The sequence below is a fragment of the Manacus candei genome, unplaced genomic scaffold, assembly GCF_025592945.1.
Source record: "Manacus candei isolate 608988 ecotype Guabito, Panama unplaced genomic scaffold, ASM2559294v1 h1tg000075l, whole genome shotgun sequence".
NCBI classification, from domain to species: Eukaryota; Metazoa; Chordata; class Aves; order Passeriformes; family Pipridae; genus Manacus; species Manacus candei.
Window position 1 is genome coordinate 238,128 of NW_026138123.1, and position 18,575 is coordinate 256,702.

At 40.9% G+C, this 18,575-nt stretch overlaps 1 protein-coding gene across 4 annotated transcripts in view; it reads right to left on the reverse strand.

The window, feature by feature from the left end:
- The window catches only part of ZBED1 (zinc finger BED-type containing 1), a 206,540-nt gene that overhangs the window by 126,322 nt on the left and 61,643 nt on the right, over positions 1–18,575 (reverse strand). For 2 of the 4 annotated variants that reach the window (XM_051809153.1, XM_051809151.1), the window contains exons 2-3: positions 17,618–17,729; positions 1,426–1,533 (exon numbers count right to left, since the gene is read on the reverse strand). In XM_051809153.1, the coding sequence (XP_051665113.1) occupies positions 1,426–1,533; positions 17,618–17,723 (214 nt within the window). In that variant the 5' untranslated portion in view covers positions 17,724–17,729. The remainder of the gene's footprint in view (positions 1–1,425; positions 1,534–17,617; positions 17,730–18,575) is intronic. The other 2 variants (XM_051809154.1, XM_051809152.1) reach the window with 1 other exon arrangement.

Sequence of the window (18,575 nt, forward strand, 5' to 3'; positions counted from 1 at the left end):
CATCACACTCCCATTCCCAAAACTCTCACACTGAATTTTGTTACACAGAATATCCTAAACCTTAAAGGATATAAAATAAATCTTAAAAAAGAAGCAATGTTCTATGCTTCCGTGACCCTACACAAAGAGAAGAAAATTAGCCTTTTTGTTTTCCCACTGAGAACATTTTTTGCAGTCCACCTTAAACATGAAAAGCAATTTTACTGAAATATTAATGCTGACATCATAAGCTACATCTAGCTACATTAGCAACATCAAGCATCTAGCTACATACAGCAGTATCTACTTGCATTTTGCAGATTCAGGTTTTGACACATCTATTAAAACATGTATGAGTAAGTGGTATTCTGCATTACACTAGTACGATTCCAAAACAACTCCATTAGTGTTACTGACTGCACTAGAATAAAAGTACATGGCTACTATGCTCTCATTCATTGTTTGGTGGGGGTTGTTTTTTTTCTTAAAGATGTGTATACAAAACCTTAGAGAGAGCACATTCTGTATAAAAGCTGAACAAAATGGTATCACCAGCTTGCTAGTGTATAATGAAATAGCAATCTTCAGTGACTTTACGATGTGAAAGTTACAGTGGTTTAGGTAAAAATCTAATTCAAGAAAGATAAAGTGAACAAAATGTAGTGTTTTAAACATGTAAGTACTCATGTTACTGATTTAGTAGATATATTAGTGCATAAATATGTACATGTAGTAAAGAAAGCTTTGAAAAATAGGAAAAATGTCTCACTAATACTGTCTGCAGTAGAAAGAAGATATTGTGCACACAGGACATTTTTTGAGTTCCTATAGAAATTCACGTATCCTAATTTCAGATGTCTCAGTCTAACATAGGCACCTCCAGAAGGTGAGTTGCCCACTCTGTCTTAGACTGACATGACTGAACCTCTTAAGGTATTTATTTCCTTGCCTTGCCTACAAAGGGCACCTACAGTGACAAACTGAGAAGTAAACGTGCAATTTTTACATAGATGAAGTTATAAGGGCCCTTACAACTCTGCCCGTATAACACAGATCATCCCCCATTAAACACTGTAGTATTCCTTCAAGGCTTTCATTAGTTCTCCTCTTAACGCACCCTAACGCTGAGGCATAATCCATCCTCAGTAACAAGAAAATAAAATATTTGTGTAATATCCATATTTTTAAGGTTTTTTTTATTATTTACTTCTTATATAAGGTAGTAGAATTCTTCCAAGTTCTGCAGAAAAAAAATCCCATCCACTTTTTTTCTAAGATCTTGCAAAGCAAAACATAAATCAATTTTATTTGTGTTAAGTGCTAGTAAAACACTCTCCTGCCTTCCCCTGACATATCTTTACTTATGCTGGAAAGAGAATACTCCTTAAAAGAAAAAAAAAATAAACACTTTCTGAAACAAAAAGTTTATTAAGAAAATGACTTTACCTATTATCACATGCATGCCAAGTCTTGCCAAATGCTTCACAGTTTGGTAACCAATTCCTTCAGTTCCTCCAGTCACTATAGCAACCTTTCCATTTTGTGTAGGGAAAACTATATGAGGAAAAAAGAAACAATGCAAGTTTAGTTTGCAATAGTAACACAATTAAGAAGTTAAGATGTATTTTAAAGAGCATATATTAAACAGACCACTCAAGCCAGTCCAGTAAACAATCTCAGAAGCAAACTGCATAGAAATAAAAACTATGGAGTATCTGCCATTATTTACTGCACTATAATTTTCCAGTATGAACAGTTCATGAAAGACTGAGGTTGACAACACAAAAGGCAAACACCCACTTCAGAAATTTTCTCATTTCTATTTGTATGCATTTTGTCATCCTGCAGTCATCTGTGCTTTAAAATTTCCATCATAACTCCGTTAAAGAGCAAGGTGACAGCAGTTACAAGTCAGCTCAAGGACAGTTTATGCGTACAGGGAAAAAAATTCAATCAGCAGCATATATCCTGAAAACTTCTTCAGCGACAGAAGACTGGCCTCTGCCAGTAACATGAAGGAAACAGAAAACATCTCAGTCAAAGGTGACGCATCTAAAGGGCAGGAGGCAGCTGACCTAATTTCCCTGCATAGCTGAGCACTTTCTCTCCTGGAAATCACTGGGTCCTGAGCCCCACAGAAAGGAGTAGGCAATTTTTTTGCAAGAAAACCTCCATCTGCTTTTCCCACCCCCACCAGCCTCTGCCACAGAAGTCAGCATCCTCGATACCCACTGTCAGCCCCACATTGCCTCAACCTCAACAAGCACTCCTTAACCCAGGGTAACAGACCACCCAGCAGGCAGGGTATGCTCCCAAACTCTCTCTGCTATAGGGATGGCTTAGGCACAGCCTGTGTCTCCTGCATCCCCAGGCAGCCCTTAGACTTGCCAAATGAGCCAAAGAGTGGCTGGAATGGTCTCCCAGCAGGGTGGCTGCCATCCCAAGTACAAGCTCTCACGCTGAGTGCAGGTCGCCCAGCACATCCCTCTACCATGGAGGGAGTCTTGCAGCCAAAGGAGAGCAAAGGCAGGATAATGTAACTGCTTGGGGAAGGCATTAATTATGTCAAATATCAACTACAATTTTTTTTACGAGGTGGCAAATGCTTCCTGTGAAGCATCACGTGGTCCTCAGGTGACCAAGGCGAATTTCTGTTTGCTTTTGAGTAGAAGCTGTGTATTTGCACAGGGAAAATGGCACTGAATATTTCATTTTGCTCTGGTGCATTGTCTGTAGGCAATGCTATAGATAACAAATGTTCAAAAGATGCCAACTCTCATCTATCAAAGGACTTTCTATTTTGATTTCTAGGTTTTTAGGGGATCACTTTGTTGTACAACACAAACTCATATTTACATGGTTATGAAACGCAGGCCTAGCACCGATACAAGCTGCTTTCTTCACAGCAACTTCAAAAAAGATCCAGGTTTCACCTTTTCTGAAACATAGTTCTTTACATAACAATAACAATTCAACATGAATTTCCATTCTCTTCAGGTAACTGTGATTCTTTCCATCCACGCAGAGTGGAATTGTTTGCAAGTATTTGAAAGTTAACTCCAGTTACAGTGATATCCATGCACACAGATTGTCCTGACATATGCCACTCAAGCTAAACAAAACTTCACCAAGAGCTTTCCTAAGGGGTTTCAGTTTAGTCATAAGCAGCCCTGCAATATCCACCAAAAATATTTCTAATCACAAACTCTAAATAAAATGCCCACAGGTCCAAAAGAAATCTCCTCAAGAGAAAATGCATTCTTTTGGGCCTGAGTACCTTCTCCTCCTCTTCTGCCTGCCCATGCCTCCCCTTGCTTCCTGTCTTCTTACCATACTGCTGACCTGACATTTGGATGTCATACGTTGCACACAGGGGCTGTCACTCATTTCCATTAGTGCACCACTATATCTACCTATTGAATAAGAAGTAACATTTTAATGCAAAATTATTCACTTAGAAAAAAATCAATGGAACAAAAGGAGAAAGACAAGTCAGGACCGGGGAAGGGGCAATGACATGAAGGAAAATGAGAAGTCAGAAGTCAGATAAAGGATATCACGTTGATGAAGTGGTGCTTAGCAGAGGACAATGAAAGAAAATGCCCAGTCCTACCCTGTCCATGAGGCCTGCAAAGAAAACGAGAATTTTTTGGTCCTAATGGCCACTTAAATCAGCTACACTACCAGCCTGCAATGAAGAGCATGACAGATGGACAGACTCACTCAGCTGCAGAGACACGTTCTTTTTAAAACAGGTCTGCTTGTAGCAGCTAGCTCCAAGAACCCAAGAAAGCACCCAGGAAGGGAGTAATAAGAGCTGCAGACACATAGATAAATAGACATTTTCTGTTTTATTTACAATGGGTACAGGATACAGCTCCCACATAGCATGGTTTTGAACAGACATAACACTGCATGGCACATCTCAGTCTATCCACTCACTTCAGTCAAAATGGGAAATGCAAACATCTTGGGGGTGGGAGAGAACCAAAAAAATTCCTCAATTAATTCCTAGGTTTTATTAATTTTTAAAATGTGTACAGTTACCATCAAGTCAGATAGCTTAATGTAAAATGAATCTCCATGAAAATGAAACACAGATAATATTTACATCAATAAAAGTGGTAAAGATCAAATCCAGGGCTGTGCATGTGAGATAGTGGCAACTCTAGTGAAAGGCAGTTTATTAGTGCCTGCTCCCACTAGAACTCCAGTGTCATGTGGAGTTTGCAGAACATCCACCTTTCAAGTGTGAAAACACCTCTTCCATGACGAAACCCAGTATGAAACTCAAAGTAGACCTGGGCTCAGCCTGGTTTTTAAGCAGATACTGGTTTATTTTGTGCTAGAGGTTGAGCCCAGTGCAGTTGGAGGCTGGAGCCCCCCAGGCAGGAGGCAGTGGAGACCCACCAGCTTTGCAATGCCTGGGGAGGTTCCCCCTGGCGCTTCTTGCACCTCATTTAAATCACCCGAGCTGGTTCTCTGCTTTTGCTCCTGGTATGGAGGTAGATACTGATCTCAAGTACAGAGGCAGAATGCCAGTGATCTCACTGTGGGACATGAGAACCTTACAGCCCTGTGTTAATGAAATCCCCTGACCAAGCTCTAGCTGTTAATTTTCCTTTGTGTTCAAAGCCTGCAGTCCTTACGTGCTGCTTTATCACATCAACCTCCAAGAGAAGCTTCTCCCAGGCTGCAGGTTCTGCCTGAATTCCAATGTATTTGGACAAAATAAGCCTGTTTACTTTGCAAGTGGATTAACCTAAAACAGAAAAATAAAGGCAGATTTATTCTGTCCAGATGTGAAGCTATTTTAAAAGAATTATTGTCCTTTCAAACAAATTTCTTAATCTGAAATAACTTCTATGTACAGAGACATCCTCACACAAATTGAATACTACAAAGAATGTAAGGCAATTCTATAATTTTTAAAAATATTAATTTTCGAGGGACTCTAAAAGAGGGCTGTCAGGATGTCTCTGCAACTGCCAAGACCACAGAGAAATAAGAAAGCATGCAGACCCATGTCAATGACCAATTCCATCTCAATGACCAGTTCCTGCCAGCAAAATCTCAACTCTGGGGTAGGATGGGGGTCATGGAAGTAGCCAAATCAAAACTGAGGCATTAAACTTTCTCTTTTTTTGCAGAAATGCACTATGTGAACACAGACAATGCAAACTTCAGAAGAAGAGTTCCCTTTGAGAGTTATTTGCTTTAGTATTCTGTAATCTTTACATCACAGTGTGTTTGAGGTCAAGAAAAAAAAAAGAAAAAGTACTAAAAGTTTATGAAAAGCAAATTGCATCAAATTTTTACAAAGTTCCATCTCCTACCCTACTAATCCAGAATCTGCATTGTGGCACATTATGAGTCATGTGGACATTAAAATATAATATCTTTATATTAATCTCCTCATTAATCCTCTTTTTAACACATCGAAGGCCAAGGGCAGAATTTGGATTGTCTTAATCAGTCTCCAGCCCTTATCAGGCAAGAATCAAGCATGGTTGAAGGCATCCAAAAAGCTGATCAGAGTGTCCATCTGTGATGTGCCATGCTGGAACCCACCTGAACCTCCTGAACTGGCCGCTCAGTGCAGGAACTTCAGTGGCATTTGTGCTGGAGAGATCCCTGCAGACAAATCCTAACAGTTATTTTTTTTCATTCTTCCTATAACTGAATAATTTACATGCAAATATTAGGCCTGAAGGTAACTGGCAGAACCACAGATGGAAAAAAAAAAAAAAAGAAAGAAAAAAATAAGAGAACCCACAATGAATATTTAGTTTGATGACTGAATAACAAGAGCCAAATTTGGAGCACTCAGCAACACTGAGTAAGAAAAAGAGAGTAAACTGTAATTGGTAGTCTTCATGTGGACACAGGATAAAGCACAATCAAGTTTTTCTAGTTGGATAAAGAATTCATATAGTTCAGTCTACCATGAAATTATTGAGTAGTTTTTCCTACTGCAAAATATTCCGACTCTTTTTCCCTGATTTACACGGTGGCGATACTGAGATTATAGCCATTAAGATCCCTTCTAAGCAGAAAAATAATTCATTTGCGACTCTGAGAGGCAACTAGTAAAGTGCTGGGGAACCCATGCAGCTCTCAGCAATAGCCTTTTGTATGTGCCTTACAGTAACATCTCCATAAAGTTCTGGTTTGTTATAAACCAAGTAAACAGGGGCCAGACTCAAAAAGTCATTCCAGGACTATCCTAACAGAAGAAAATTTCAGGTGTTCAAGTCCTGACAAATAAACCAGACAAACTGTGCTTGCCTTAAGCCTGTCCTAAGCCTGTGCAGATGATCTTTCAAATGCAAATAGTCTTCCCAAATTTGAATACCAAAATCATTTCTGCCTTTGCTGCTTCCAATCACTTTTCTAAAGAGCATCAATATGCAATCAAGATTGAAGGCCTTTAAGGCTGGTAACCAAGTAGGTGGCAACCAGCCTGACTAGTCCTGTGAAAAGGTATCCTGCTGGTTTCAGCAGTTGAGACCATCAGACCTTCCACTGATGAACAACTGTCATGTTCACATGCAGATCCACAGGCACATGGCCAGCAGGTCCAACGTACCTCGAATCGATGGATGCATTGTGCAAGGGTTGACTTATTTGCCCAGGGAGAGCACCTGTTTCCAAGCACAACTGGAGTTTTGCATCAGATAGGTGTCAAGCCTCCTAGGTTTTGTCAGGAATTATGAGGAAATGGAAGTACCAGAGAGAGGCTGCCTGGAGTTACTCATGGGAAGAGAAAGGTGTTGAAGAACCAGAACAGCAGGAGAAACCAAACCATGGAAATGTGTCCCTTGCCCTACAAATTCATAGTATCTCAAGGTACTATAAATAAAACAGCAGCAGCCAGACGGCTGTAAGAATTTCAGCAGCCAGGGGAAGACCTAATTTAATAAGGCTCCCACAGAGAAACCGACAGGGAATACAACTGGTAACAAATGCTCACAAAACCACAGCAAAACCCCTGACATCCAATAAGACCAAGTTTGTTGTTTAACCAATGCACAAGACACACAGAGATCCTGAAATGCTGCATGCCAATGAGACAACAAACAATACCTCACACTTACCAATGCTGGAAACTCACAGAAGTTCCATTGCCTGTATTTCAGGTTGGGATGTCCGACAGGGAGACACACACACAGCCCGTGCCCCATGAAGTGGGCATATCCACAATACAGCAGAGCTCCCACACACTGGCAGCAATTTGTCTGGGCTGCCTGAACAGCTGGGGACCCAACCAGTACTGTAACTCAAGCCAAGGCACCACATATCCAGCAAGCCTGGACAAATAGCCGAAGTGTAGCACGGCAGCAAATGATATAAAAGCGGGGGAGTTGGCGGCTAGAGAAGCAGTGTGCTGAGCCAGCTAAGGAGCTAATGTGTATCCTCATCCCTTCCTGACATTGTCAACAGGGGAACAAGTGACATTACCTCAGAGTAAGCAGCAAACATCTGCTGAGCCAGACTAATGAATTTTTTTTAATTGCCAATGAAAACAACTTTAAAAAAAACCCAAAACAAACAAAAAAAGAAACCCACCCAAATTTAAGCCTGCTCTAATTTTATAACATTTGTTTATCTTTTTGACAAGCATGCCAGCTTGCTTACAAGGATAAAGTGATAACATTTACAGGCAAGATGACAAGCCCTTCACAGAAGCCTGAGAGACAAGTTTCCAAAAACAATTCCAGGACTTGGCCCTAGATATCTCATTTAATACATGAAAGAGTCATACTACAAAGGATTAATAAGTAGAATGGCTCATTTTCCTTTTATTTTTCACCTCATGAACATACTGGAGAGCCTTGGGAGGTATCCGATAGCAACAGGTATTATTAGACTCCAACCAGTATCCTCAGCAAGACCTAACTATAGTAAAAAAGCCCCCAAATATTAGAAAAGATGCAAGATAAACTGGTACAGTAGTAAGATGAAAGTTATGTTGCCAGCATTACAGTACTTAATTAAGTACTTTTTACTAAAGAAAAATAACAATGCCCAAAATAAGGCAGCTTTAGAGAGAAAATTTTTGACAGTCAAAAATCCAAGACCTGTTAAGAGAGGTCTTGGAAAAGAGGGTTTGGATCAACAATGGGAAGGGGAGTGGAAAGCTGCTCTAAAAATTTCATTTGCATGACACATCTATCTTCATTTCTTCTAGTTATTCTTGGAAAGACAGGATAAATGCAGATAAAGGGAGAAATGTGAGGAAGGTAGGGTGTGGAAGAGGAAGCAGAAGGAAATGTTAGACTTTCAAAGATGCAGGAAAAAGGCTTTTGTTTAAGATGAGGTAATTTTTAAGTGCTTCGATCCCCTTTCCCCTCTCTTCACCTTCCCCCCCACCTCCAAAACAGCTCTAAGCAATTTAATGCACTTCAATCATAAATCTCTGCACGGTGGTATTGTCCTCAAGGCAAAAAAAAGGTCTAGTGAGGACACCAGTAAGAGGAACCTTGGCCTCTTACACATCCAAATCAACCGTGGTTTTGTGGGGTCAGTCAAGGCTCTGAATCCATAGATGCTAGAAAGGTAAGACTTGTCGAAGTCATCAAAAAATACTTCCTCTGCACATGCACATGTATTTCAGTGCCCTGTTTTTCAGAGCATATGACTGGAGTGTTTGCAAGTGAAGAAGTCCTGCCTGGTTACAAGAGCCAAGGGAAGCCGCATTTTCATACATCTTTTGACTGAAGCCTGAGTGCTTTTCCTTTATTTGTCAAATATGTTGATCTTGGACTTCATAATGCTGCTAGACTTGGCAGAAGGGCTGCATGGAGAAAAAGATAATTACAGTTTTCAAAAACAATACACATGGTAATTTTCCAATCAGATTTATGCTGTCTTTGCTCTGACTGTGAAGAACCTCTTCCTCCAATAAACCCTATGCAGACCTTCCGCATCAGGGTCATTGAAAAAAATGCCGAATGTTGTGCCTTCCCACCCACCAAGAAAGAAGAGGCTGAGAATGGAGGAAACTAAAGAGAATGGTTAATTTGGGAAGTTTCCTTGCCATTTCTGAATGGCCTTCTTTCAGACAATGGGAAACAAGGCTGCATTGAAAAATGGTTTGATGAAGCATATATCTCAGCTTTTTACAATACAAGTTCAGGCTGATTTTGACAGAGAGATATTAGGAAATTTGATCCCAACAAATATGGAGCTGCCCTAAGGTAAAAGAAAGCAAAAGCAGATGGGAGGGTGTAGTTCCCGAGCCCTAAATCTTACTTCTGGCCATGTTTGCCATTTTTGAGTACTTTGTTCCTTTAGCCAAAATTTATCTAAAGATAGGAGATTTGAATCTAATTTTTTATGATTACCAAATAGATAGATTGAACATACCATTATACAAATCAGTCAGTTGGAAAATATCAGAGTGCAGTATGAAAATCTGCTAAAAATTCATCAGGACTCCAGGTTTGCCCACAATCTGCCCTGCGAGTAAAGTTCTCAACTGAATGTGTAGGAATAGGAGAGTACACAATCCCTGGGAGCGGGGTGGAAGGGAGAGAAAGAATCAAGAATTTGAAAAGTTGCCTTAGATCTTCAAGTAAAAATTATATTAGTGAAATTAAGGTTCTGCAAGTCATTAAGCAACTTCTGCCATTACACAGTAGACCTTGTCTTATATATCCTTGCTATTCCTGGTTTAAGTCAGTTGGGGGTTTTTTGCTGGAGAAACAAAGAACAAGGATATATCAGATAAAGGCTGATACTACATATTGACAAACTTGTGCAAGAATATCTGGCACCAGACTACCCACTGCTGTTACCCCACATATGGCATATTTTGCTGTGCAATCATTTTGTCTTGGGGGCACACTCCAACGAGGGACTCGGATGAGGTCATGAAACATTGCCTTCACTTGGAAGAGAGGGCTTTGCTGCCCTGAAGCTGGACAGAAGAGGCATAGGAGACACCACCATGCGCTGACAAGGCACAGCACTCATTCAGCTCAGCCATGGTTATCAATATGTGAGCAGTCTCAGCTTCGCTCATAAAAGGCACTTCACAAACATCTAACACAGGATTTTGTGAAATAAGGGCAGAATGGTTGTTGCAATAATTTGAAGAGATCCCACTAATTCCTTACAGCATACTGGACAGACACAGCCTGCATATGAAAGATTACTGGACTTGTTAAAAATATAAGGAGAAGAAACTGAATACTAGCTTCAAGAAGAAAGTAATCATCCCTACATATGCATATATTTAAAGGATCCATTTACCCATATAATTTCTTACATGGGAAAATACTATCACAAGAATAAAGAAGGACATATTTCCATTTGCCATGTATTCTCTGCCCTGCTTATCTTTCATTCCTTTTATATATTTACCTATTAAATCTTACTCTTTGACTTTCTTCTCTTTCACTCCAGTCACAGTAAAGATAGGGAAGTTATATACAGGTGTATCTTTAAATCAAGAAAAAGCATCTGGTTATCTTTTGAACAGATTTACTGATACTTACTCCCATACTCCCTCCCTCTGGGTAAATGTAACTGTGCAATACCTTGGGCAATGTCATTTTATGTAAAACTTCCCAATGCTCTTCAAGTCATGTCATCATGTAATTATATTTTTTTCCTGTTGCGAAATAAGAGATGAAAAAGAGGAGCTTATCCCAGGAGATTTAAATAGGGTAATGAAAATAGCTCTGCATAGTCTAGTACCTGCAGAATTCATTTTCCCATCCTGCAGAAGTTAGAGAGATTAGAAGTTTTTTTCACTCTCTACCAGCAACCAAAAATTGTCCAGGCTCCAAGATTTCACATACAGTTAACAAGTAGATGTGGCTTCATCTGAGAATGCTTTACATCCTTCAGGATGTAAGAAACCATTTCAAGTCCTTGCTCTCAGTCATACACTGAGCATACAGAAGCCTTCCCAGTGTAACTCCCTATCTGAGAGCAGAAAGTTTCAATTTCAACAAACATTTGCCATTTAAAGGTACTTTTACCTCCCACTTAAGTCCACAGTAAATGTAAAATTTCTCCATATCAGGTTCAGAAATCCAGTGATCATTTTGTAAGATGCCATAAATACAAAACAAAATGTGAGTAATTTCAGAAAAGGTCTTCCCTTGGAAAGACCACATCGCAGCTATCTCAAAAAATCTTGACAGTTATCTGCACAAAATGTGGCACAGAATTCCAAAGGTTTTAAAGTTTAATGTCTGAGTATGAAAAATTAGCATTTGTATTATAGTTTTGACCAAGAAAACAGGGTGATGGCAGTGAGTTTGAAATGTTGAAGAAAATATGAACCAGCAAAGAGTGATGTCTCTGTTACTCCATTAAGGGCTAAGTAAATGTCATAACTGACTGCAGTGCAAAAAACTCATTTCAGAAGACTGTAAATGGTGGTTCTTTCCTAACAAAGAGAGTTCATGGAAAAAAAAAACAAAAGAAAAAAACCACCGTCTGCTACTACTCTTGATTCAATCCCAAATAATGTAGAAATCAACCTGAGCAGGCAAGTCCCTACACCTTGCATGGAGGAAACCTTCAAGTCAGGAGAATATTTATAGTACCCAAAGTTCAGAAAATGCTCATCCTCAGAATTCTGGAGAAACTGGCAGCTCATGGCTTGGACAGGCATACTGTTTACTATGTAAAATCCTGGCTGGATGGTCATGCCTGGAGAGTGGTAGTTAACGGAGTTATATCCAGCTGGTGACTGGTAACAAGTAGTGTTCCCCAAGGCTCAATATCAGGGCCTGTTTAATATCTTTATTGACAATTTGGACAAGGGGATCGAGTGTACCCTCAGTCAGTTTGCAGATGACATCAAGTTCAGTGGGAGTGTTGATCTGCTGTAGGGCAGAAAAGCTCTACAGAGGGATCTGGACAGGTTGGATTGATGGACCAAGACCAATGGTACGAGTTTCAACAAGGCAAAGTGCCAGGTTCTACACTTGGGTCACGACAACCCCATGCAATGCTACAGACTGCGGGAAGAGTGGCTGGAAAGTTGTCCAGCGGAGAAGGATCTGGGGGTGCTGGTCAACAGCGGTTGAACATGAGCCAGGTGGCCAAGAAGGCCAATGGCATCCTGGCCTGTATCAGGAATAGTGTGGCCAGCAGGACCAGGGCAGTGATTGTCCCCCTGTACTCAGTACTGGTGAGGCTACACCTCAAGTTCTGTGTTCAGTCCTGGGCCCTTCACTATATAAAAGACATTGAGGTACTGAAGAGTGTTCAGAGAAGGACAATGAAGGTGGTGAAGGGTCTGAAGCACAGGTCTCATGAGGGAGCTGGAGTTGCTTAGCCTGGTGAAACGCAGGCTCAGGGGAGACCTTATCATTCCCTACAACTACCTGAAAGGAAGTTACAGCAAGGTGGCGGTCGGCCTTTTTTCACAGGTCACAAGTGACAGGATGAAAGAAAATGGCCTTAAGTTGTGCCAGAGGAGGTTTAGATTGGATACTAGGAAAAATGCCCTCCCTGAAAGGGTTATCATGCATTGGAACAGGCCACCCAGGGAAGTGGTTGAATCGCCATCCCTGGAGCTTTTTAAAAGATGTGATGTGGCACTTAGAGACATAGTTTGGTGGTGGTGTCCTGGTTCCAGTCAGGACAGGGTTAATTTTTGCAGTAGCCAGGAGAGGGTATGGCTAGGATATGGAGGTTATCCTATACCACCTAACATCATCGCTGGGGCAGAAGAAGGGAATATCTTCTGACAAGAAGGGTTTCCTTCTGGTCAAGTAAGCATGGCAGGGTGGCCCCACTTCGAGTTGGAGGCAGATGTTGGGTATTGTCTATAGTCGGGGGTTTCCGCAGTGAGCAATAACATTTCTTTTCTTGTACCCTCTGTCATTAGTATTGCTGTTACTATTAATTTTCTTATGTCATTGCTGTTTCCAGTAAATTGGTCTTATAGCAACCCATGATCTTTACCTTTTGTGCCTCCAATTCTCTCCATCCCACCACAGGAGAGAGGGGAGGGAGGGGAGCAAGTGAGCTAGCATGGTTTGGAGAGTCTCTGTGGGAGCACTAAACTGGGGAGTACCATTCCTAAACCACAACAGGTGGACTTGGCACTGCTGGGTTAACTGTTGGAATTTTCCAACCTAAATGATTTGATTTATGAGAACTTTCATACACAGAAACTGAAGCAAAGAGTGATCTCTTTGCTTCAAAGAGATCAAACTTGTCAAATTGGAAAGACTGATGTACTTATGATCAAACTGGAAATCCAAACCAAAACCAAAATACTGCTACCTGCTACTTAGCATCTCACCAGAGGAATTAAAAAGACAACAGAAAACAATTTATACTTTGCACTATGATCTATACTTTTCAAAAGACCAAATATTTTATTTTTGATTTTCAAGACAGTATTGACAGTATCATCATATTCCTAGACAGTACAGGATATATTGTATCACAATCCTCAATATAGTCTTTGGAGCTTCTACTTTTACTGCTTGTGAATTCCAACACCTCTTATTCTGGCCACGTGCTACTAAAGGTTGAATTAATCATTCCATCTTGCTCATAGTGCAGATGGAGAGATAGAGATGGGCAATGAATACATTGGGAAAGTATTCTTCAAATATTCCCTTACTATATTAGATTCCAGGAATGGGAGTGGGGGAGTGAAGAAAAAATGTTGGTAAGATCATTAAGAGTAGTTTAAACTGCATCTTCTCTCTTCACAAAGACAGAGAATGTAATTTCCATATCGCAATCAAGCTCAAGAGCATTCAGCTGAAGGTCACATTCAGATCTGCCTCTTCCAGCCAACAAACTGCTCTGCTGCCACTCAAACAGTCCCCTTTGCTTCCTGTGGCTTCAGGGTGACAGTATTTCCATCAGGTGTAAATAAGTAAGCAGAAACCATGAGTTGGTATATGAAACTTAAAAGGTAATTGAAAGTTTCTGGAGTAGTTCACTTCAGAAAACTGTGCAATCACTTGTGAACTGAAGTGCTTGTTATCATATACAAAGCTTTGGTAATTAGAATCAGGAAGAGAGCTACAAGGTGATTAGAGATTATTGGGAAAAATCTAGTTAACAGGAAACATAGCACATAAACCAATCAGTACTAAAAGTTTCCCTGAGATATCTGCAATTAATTAAAATACAAAATGTTAAAAAGGACATTTCCATGTTATTAAAATTTTTTGAAGCGACTAATGATCAGAAGTCATTACAGCATCCACATTAATGTGAGATTAACCTCAGATACTACTGGCTTAATAAAAACATGCAAAGTAGAATCATAAAATCATAGAATCAGCAGGGTTGAAAGAGATCTCCAAGATATCAAGTCCAACCCTTGATCCACTACCACTGCGGTTGCTACATCCAGTGCCACATCCAGTCTTGTCTTAAAAACCTCCAGGGACGGAGAATCCACCACTTCCCTGGGCAGCCCATTCCAATGTCTGATTACCCTCTCTGTAAAGAAATTCTTTCTAACATCTAACCTAAACCTCCCCTGACACAGTCTCAACATCCCTTCCTCTCCCTCTCTGCCCTACTTCCACATCATTCAAACCAGGCCCTGGTTAGCACATTTATTTCTTCAGCTTGCCTGAGCCTGGTGAAGAGTCTGGACAGCTGCAAAAGCTGTCCAGAGATTATCACTCATATAGGTGCCCATCTACCTCTGAGCATATGGCCCAAAGCAGTGGCCCCAAGGGAGTGGCTCCATGGAACAGCATGTCAACAAGGCAGACACACACAGGGCTGCACAGCCCTAGAAGGTGCTGCCCTGTGCGGGGTGGTGCCTGAGCTTCACACCCCAGCTGCACAGGGCTCTGGGCTGCTTAACCCTCCACTGCCACATGCCACCTCCCAGGGCCACCAACCAGCCTCCAGTAGCAAAAATTCATGATGGAATATAACTCTGTGGGGTTTCTTAGTTTATAATTTTTTAAAGATAGGAGCTGCACTGAAGCCCCCTGAGCCTCTGGACAGAGCTGGATTTTGTACACAGAATTACTTAAAAATTAGTTCTAACTTGGAATGAGAAAGTACAAAGGGCATGTACATGTTTTGCCTTCAAGAGAGATACAACATTTGTTTTCCAAATATGGAATTTTATTCATTTTTCTCTTCTTGGATAACAGGAGCAGGTCAGGGGTTTCAAATGGAGTATGAATGTGTGACTACAGAAAGGTCTTGACTGTACTATATATAATTTCCTAATCCTCTCACAACAGTTCTTTCTTAGGAAAAGACTGATTTCTTTTCAAGCTCCTCTTTCTTAGCACATGCTGAAGTGATCTCATACTCACAGATTTTCTTTCAATTTTCATCTTTCTTGTTCCTCATAAAATTTGCACCAAAGTTTTCACAGGAAAGTAACTGCTTTGCAATAGAGACAGTTAATTGTTTTGAAAGATTATTTTTTTTAAATTAGTTGTTTTTATTCTTCAGGTAAAAACTTATTTTTGAATGAAATTTTATAGGCCATTAATCTAATGCAGATTCATGAAACTCAGGAAATTGGTTAACTTTAAAGAGCAGCTACTGTTCATGCTCTATAATTGCTCTTCATCAGAATTGTCAAAGATTTTTAATATGCAGTTACCACACAAATTAAAAGCTCTTATAGTATGTCTCCATTTAAGAGGCCATCATTCCACAGTGTCATTAGCTGCTATTAATATTTCAATTAGAGAGCATCACACACTCCCCTGAAGAAATGCACAACTACTCACGAAAAAAGTCCCACTATTGATAATGCTCCAGGAGTATGACACAAACATCCTATTTTCATTCCTACATTTAATTATCTTCTATTAATAGCTTGCCAAAATTATAATGGAGATTAGCTCCATTCATAGAGAAACATGCATCTTTGTTGACCAACACCTTCCAAACATCCTGCTTCTGAAAAGGGAGGTGACAGCTGCAGGGACTACACTGCCCTTCTGCACAGCCACATTACAACTTCGCTCTTCTACCAGGTATTCAAATGGGCTGATAAATCGTAGTGCACCTTGTCAGTCCTTCTCAGGACATCAGCCAGAACTATCAGAACTTTTCAGGCATCAGTGCTAGCACAGACAGGCTTTACACCTGCTTTTTGTTCCACCTGACCAGATGATTTAGCTCAAATATCATGGCTCTGCAACAGCCAATTTGATGTGAAATATTCTTTCAAGGCACGACTCCCTTCTCTTCTTTGAGGAAAAAAAAAAAAAAAAACAACAAAAAGACCCCCCAAAACTTTTTTTATTATAATAGACCTTATAGTCTCGTTTTCATCATGCCAAGCCGATAATTAACTTCTAGGAAAGTTGACATACCCGGAGCCACCTCTCAAAGGATGGACCTTGCCTAGCCAGGGAACCAGAGACAGGACCGGAGGAAATGGCCTCATGTTGTGCCAGGGAGGTCTAGATTAGATACTAGGAACAATTTCTTCACTGAAATGGTGGTCAGGCATTGGAATAGGATGCCCAGAAAAGTGGTGGAATCACCATAACTGGAAGTGTTCAAAAGACATGTGGATGTGGCACTTGGGAACATGGTTTAGGGGTGAACATGGTGGTGCTGGGTTAATGGTTGGACTTGATGATCTTAGAGGTCCTTTCCAATCTAAACAAATCTATGATTCTAAGTCCACAGACAGCCATTGACTATACACAGCACTTTTATTACACCTCATGTTAAAACAGCAAAAAGTTACACTTATGTTTAATTTCTTCTGGATGCTAAATAATTTAAATCATTTGAATGAAGATTTCTTTTTGAAAACCATAAAGGAATTTAGCAATTTAAATATATCAGGGGGAGGAAAAAAAGAGCTTGAGGAATAAAAGCCTAAGAGCTTGCACTGGCTTGTTTGGCAGCTCTCCTCTCTTTCTAATATTTCTCTCTCTAGGGCTTTCTCCATGAATATACAAGGAATTTCAAACACATGCCTTATACTGTGCACTGACTTTTAGGTGATTTGAGGTATTCCAGCCTTACATCTCCATCAAAACCCTGTAACACATGGTGTAAATCGCCAGCCCACTCACACTCAGTCCTCCAGTGGGGTTTTGCCACCAGTTAGGACCTCTCTCAGAAAAAAATCTCGGTGATGCAGAAGGTAAAAGGTGCACAGCTTCTTGCAGAGAGAGAAAAGCGAGCCCCTCCCAACTCTGTAAGCTGCACCAGCAGCTACTGCAGCCCTTACATCAGCATTTCTTCTGTTATTGCATTTGAAGCTTTGCAACTTTCCATACAGAAAATCCATCAGTGCTGAGGGTTACATCACCTTCATTTTGGCCACAGTACTACCTCCCTCCCAAGGTGCACTAGGACATCTAGCCACCATGTCTGTATTGTCATGCAGTATGTGACCGGCTCTGCTATACCGGCAAAAGCACACACTCTGCTCCAGATGCAGTTACCAGGATCCCCTGTTTTGCCTGGGGAAACAGAAAACATTCTTTTACTGAATAAATTGTCCAGTGAGTGCTGCCCTGGTACCTTTGCAGGGGAGTGCTTTGCCCAGCATGGCAGTACACCAGCACAGCCAGCCCCAGGCAGGTTTACCCCGGAGAAGACAAGTGGTCAAGCTAAAAAACAGTAGTTGCAGTTGAACCCGAGGCAGATGGGAGTGCTGTCAATACAAAGAGGGACATCTAGAAAAACTCACCAGGATCATACCACCTACACTCCTGTGACAGCAGTGGTGTTTCTCCGGGGAGCACGGGCACTTTGCCAGCCCTCTGTTTACCCAGCTCTTTTGCTATTGTGCACATCAGGGACTGGGAAGGAAGAAGAGGTCTCAGTATCTCACCCTCTAAACTGGGACTAGCCAAGCCAGAGGAGCATGCTGCAAAGCCATTTTGACACAGACCCCGATGCCCAAGGAACAGATCATGCCTGCAGAGAGGCTGCTAGCAGAACAGCCACACCAGCCACACGGTGCCCACTGAGCCACCATGGTGGCTCCCAGCCTTAGTCCCTGTCACCACAGCCCTCATGCCGGCTGTCAGACTGCACGTGTAAAGATGACTTTGTCCTTTACAGCCAAGAGTGGCAGCTCTCACTTGTGTCTCACTAGAATATGAATAGCAATAATGGGTAAGCATTGAGAAAAAAAATTAAATCACTCTAAAAATGGAGATGAAAGAGATGGATAGAAGATATGCTTAACAGCAAAAATCCCATAAAAGGTCATTACATTAGTGCATAAACAAGTACGCTGATATGCCACTGTAAAATAACCCTAACAGGGCCATACTCACGCCAAAATCCAGGCCTCAATGTTGCCCACCTATTTTATTGTTTTACACCCTCTTCCTTGTATCTTCAAATATCTCTTTCCTCCTTGGAATGCTGGATGATTACACATAATGACTTTAACAGATTGACTGCAAAAAAGAACCCATGAGAAACAACAGGAAGAAGACATGTCTACAACGAAGTGCAAAGAACTCTGCTAGTGCCTACTAGGCACTACTAATGGCAGCATCTGCAGCTCTCAAAACTTGCTTCTGACTCAAATTAGTTGCTCTTTAAATATCTGTATCATATAATTAGGAAGTACAGCATCATCGAGAGAACATTTCTTGACCTTTTTCCTACTAATTTTCAGCAGACTATTTAAT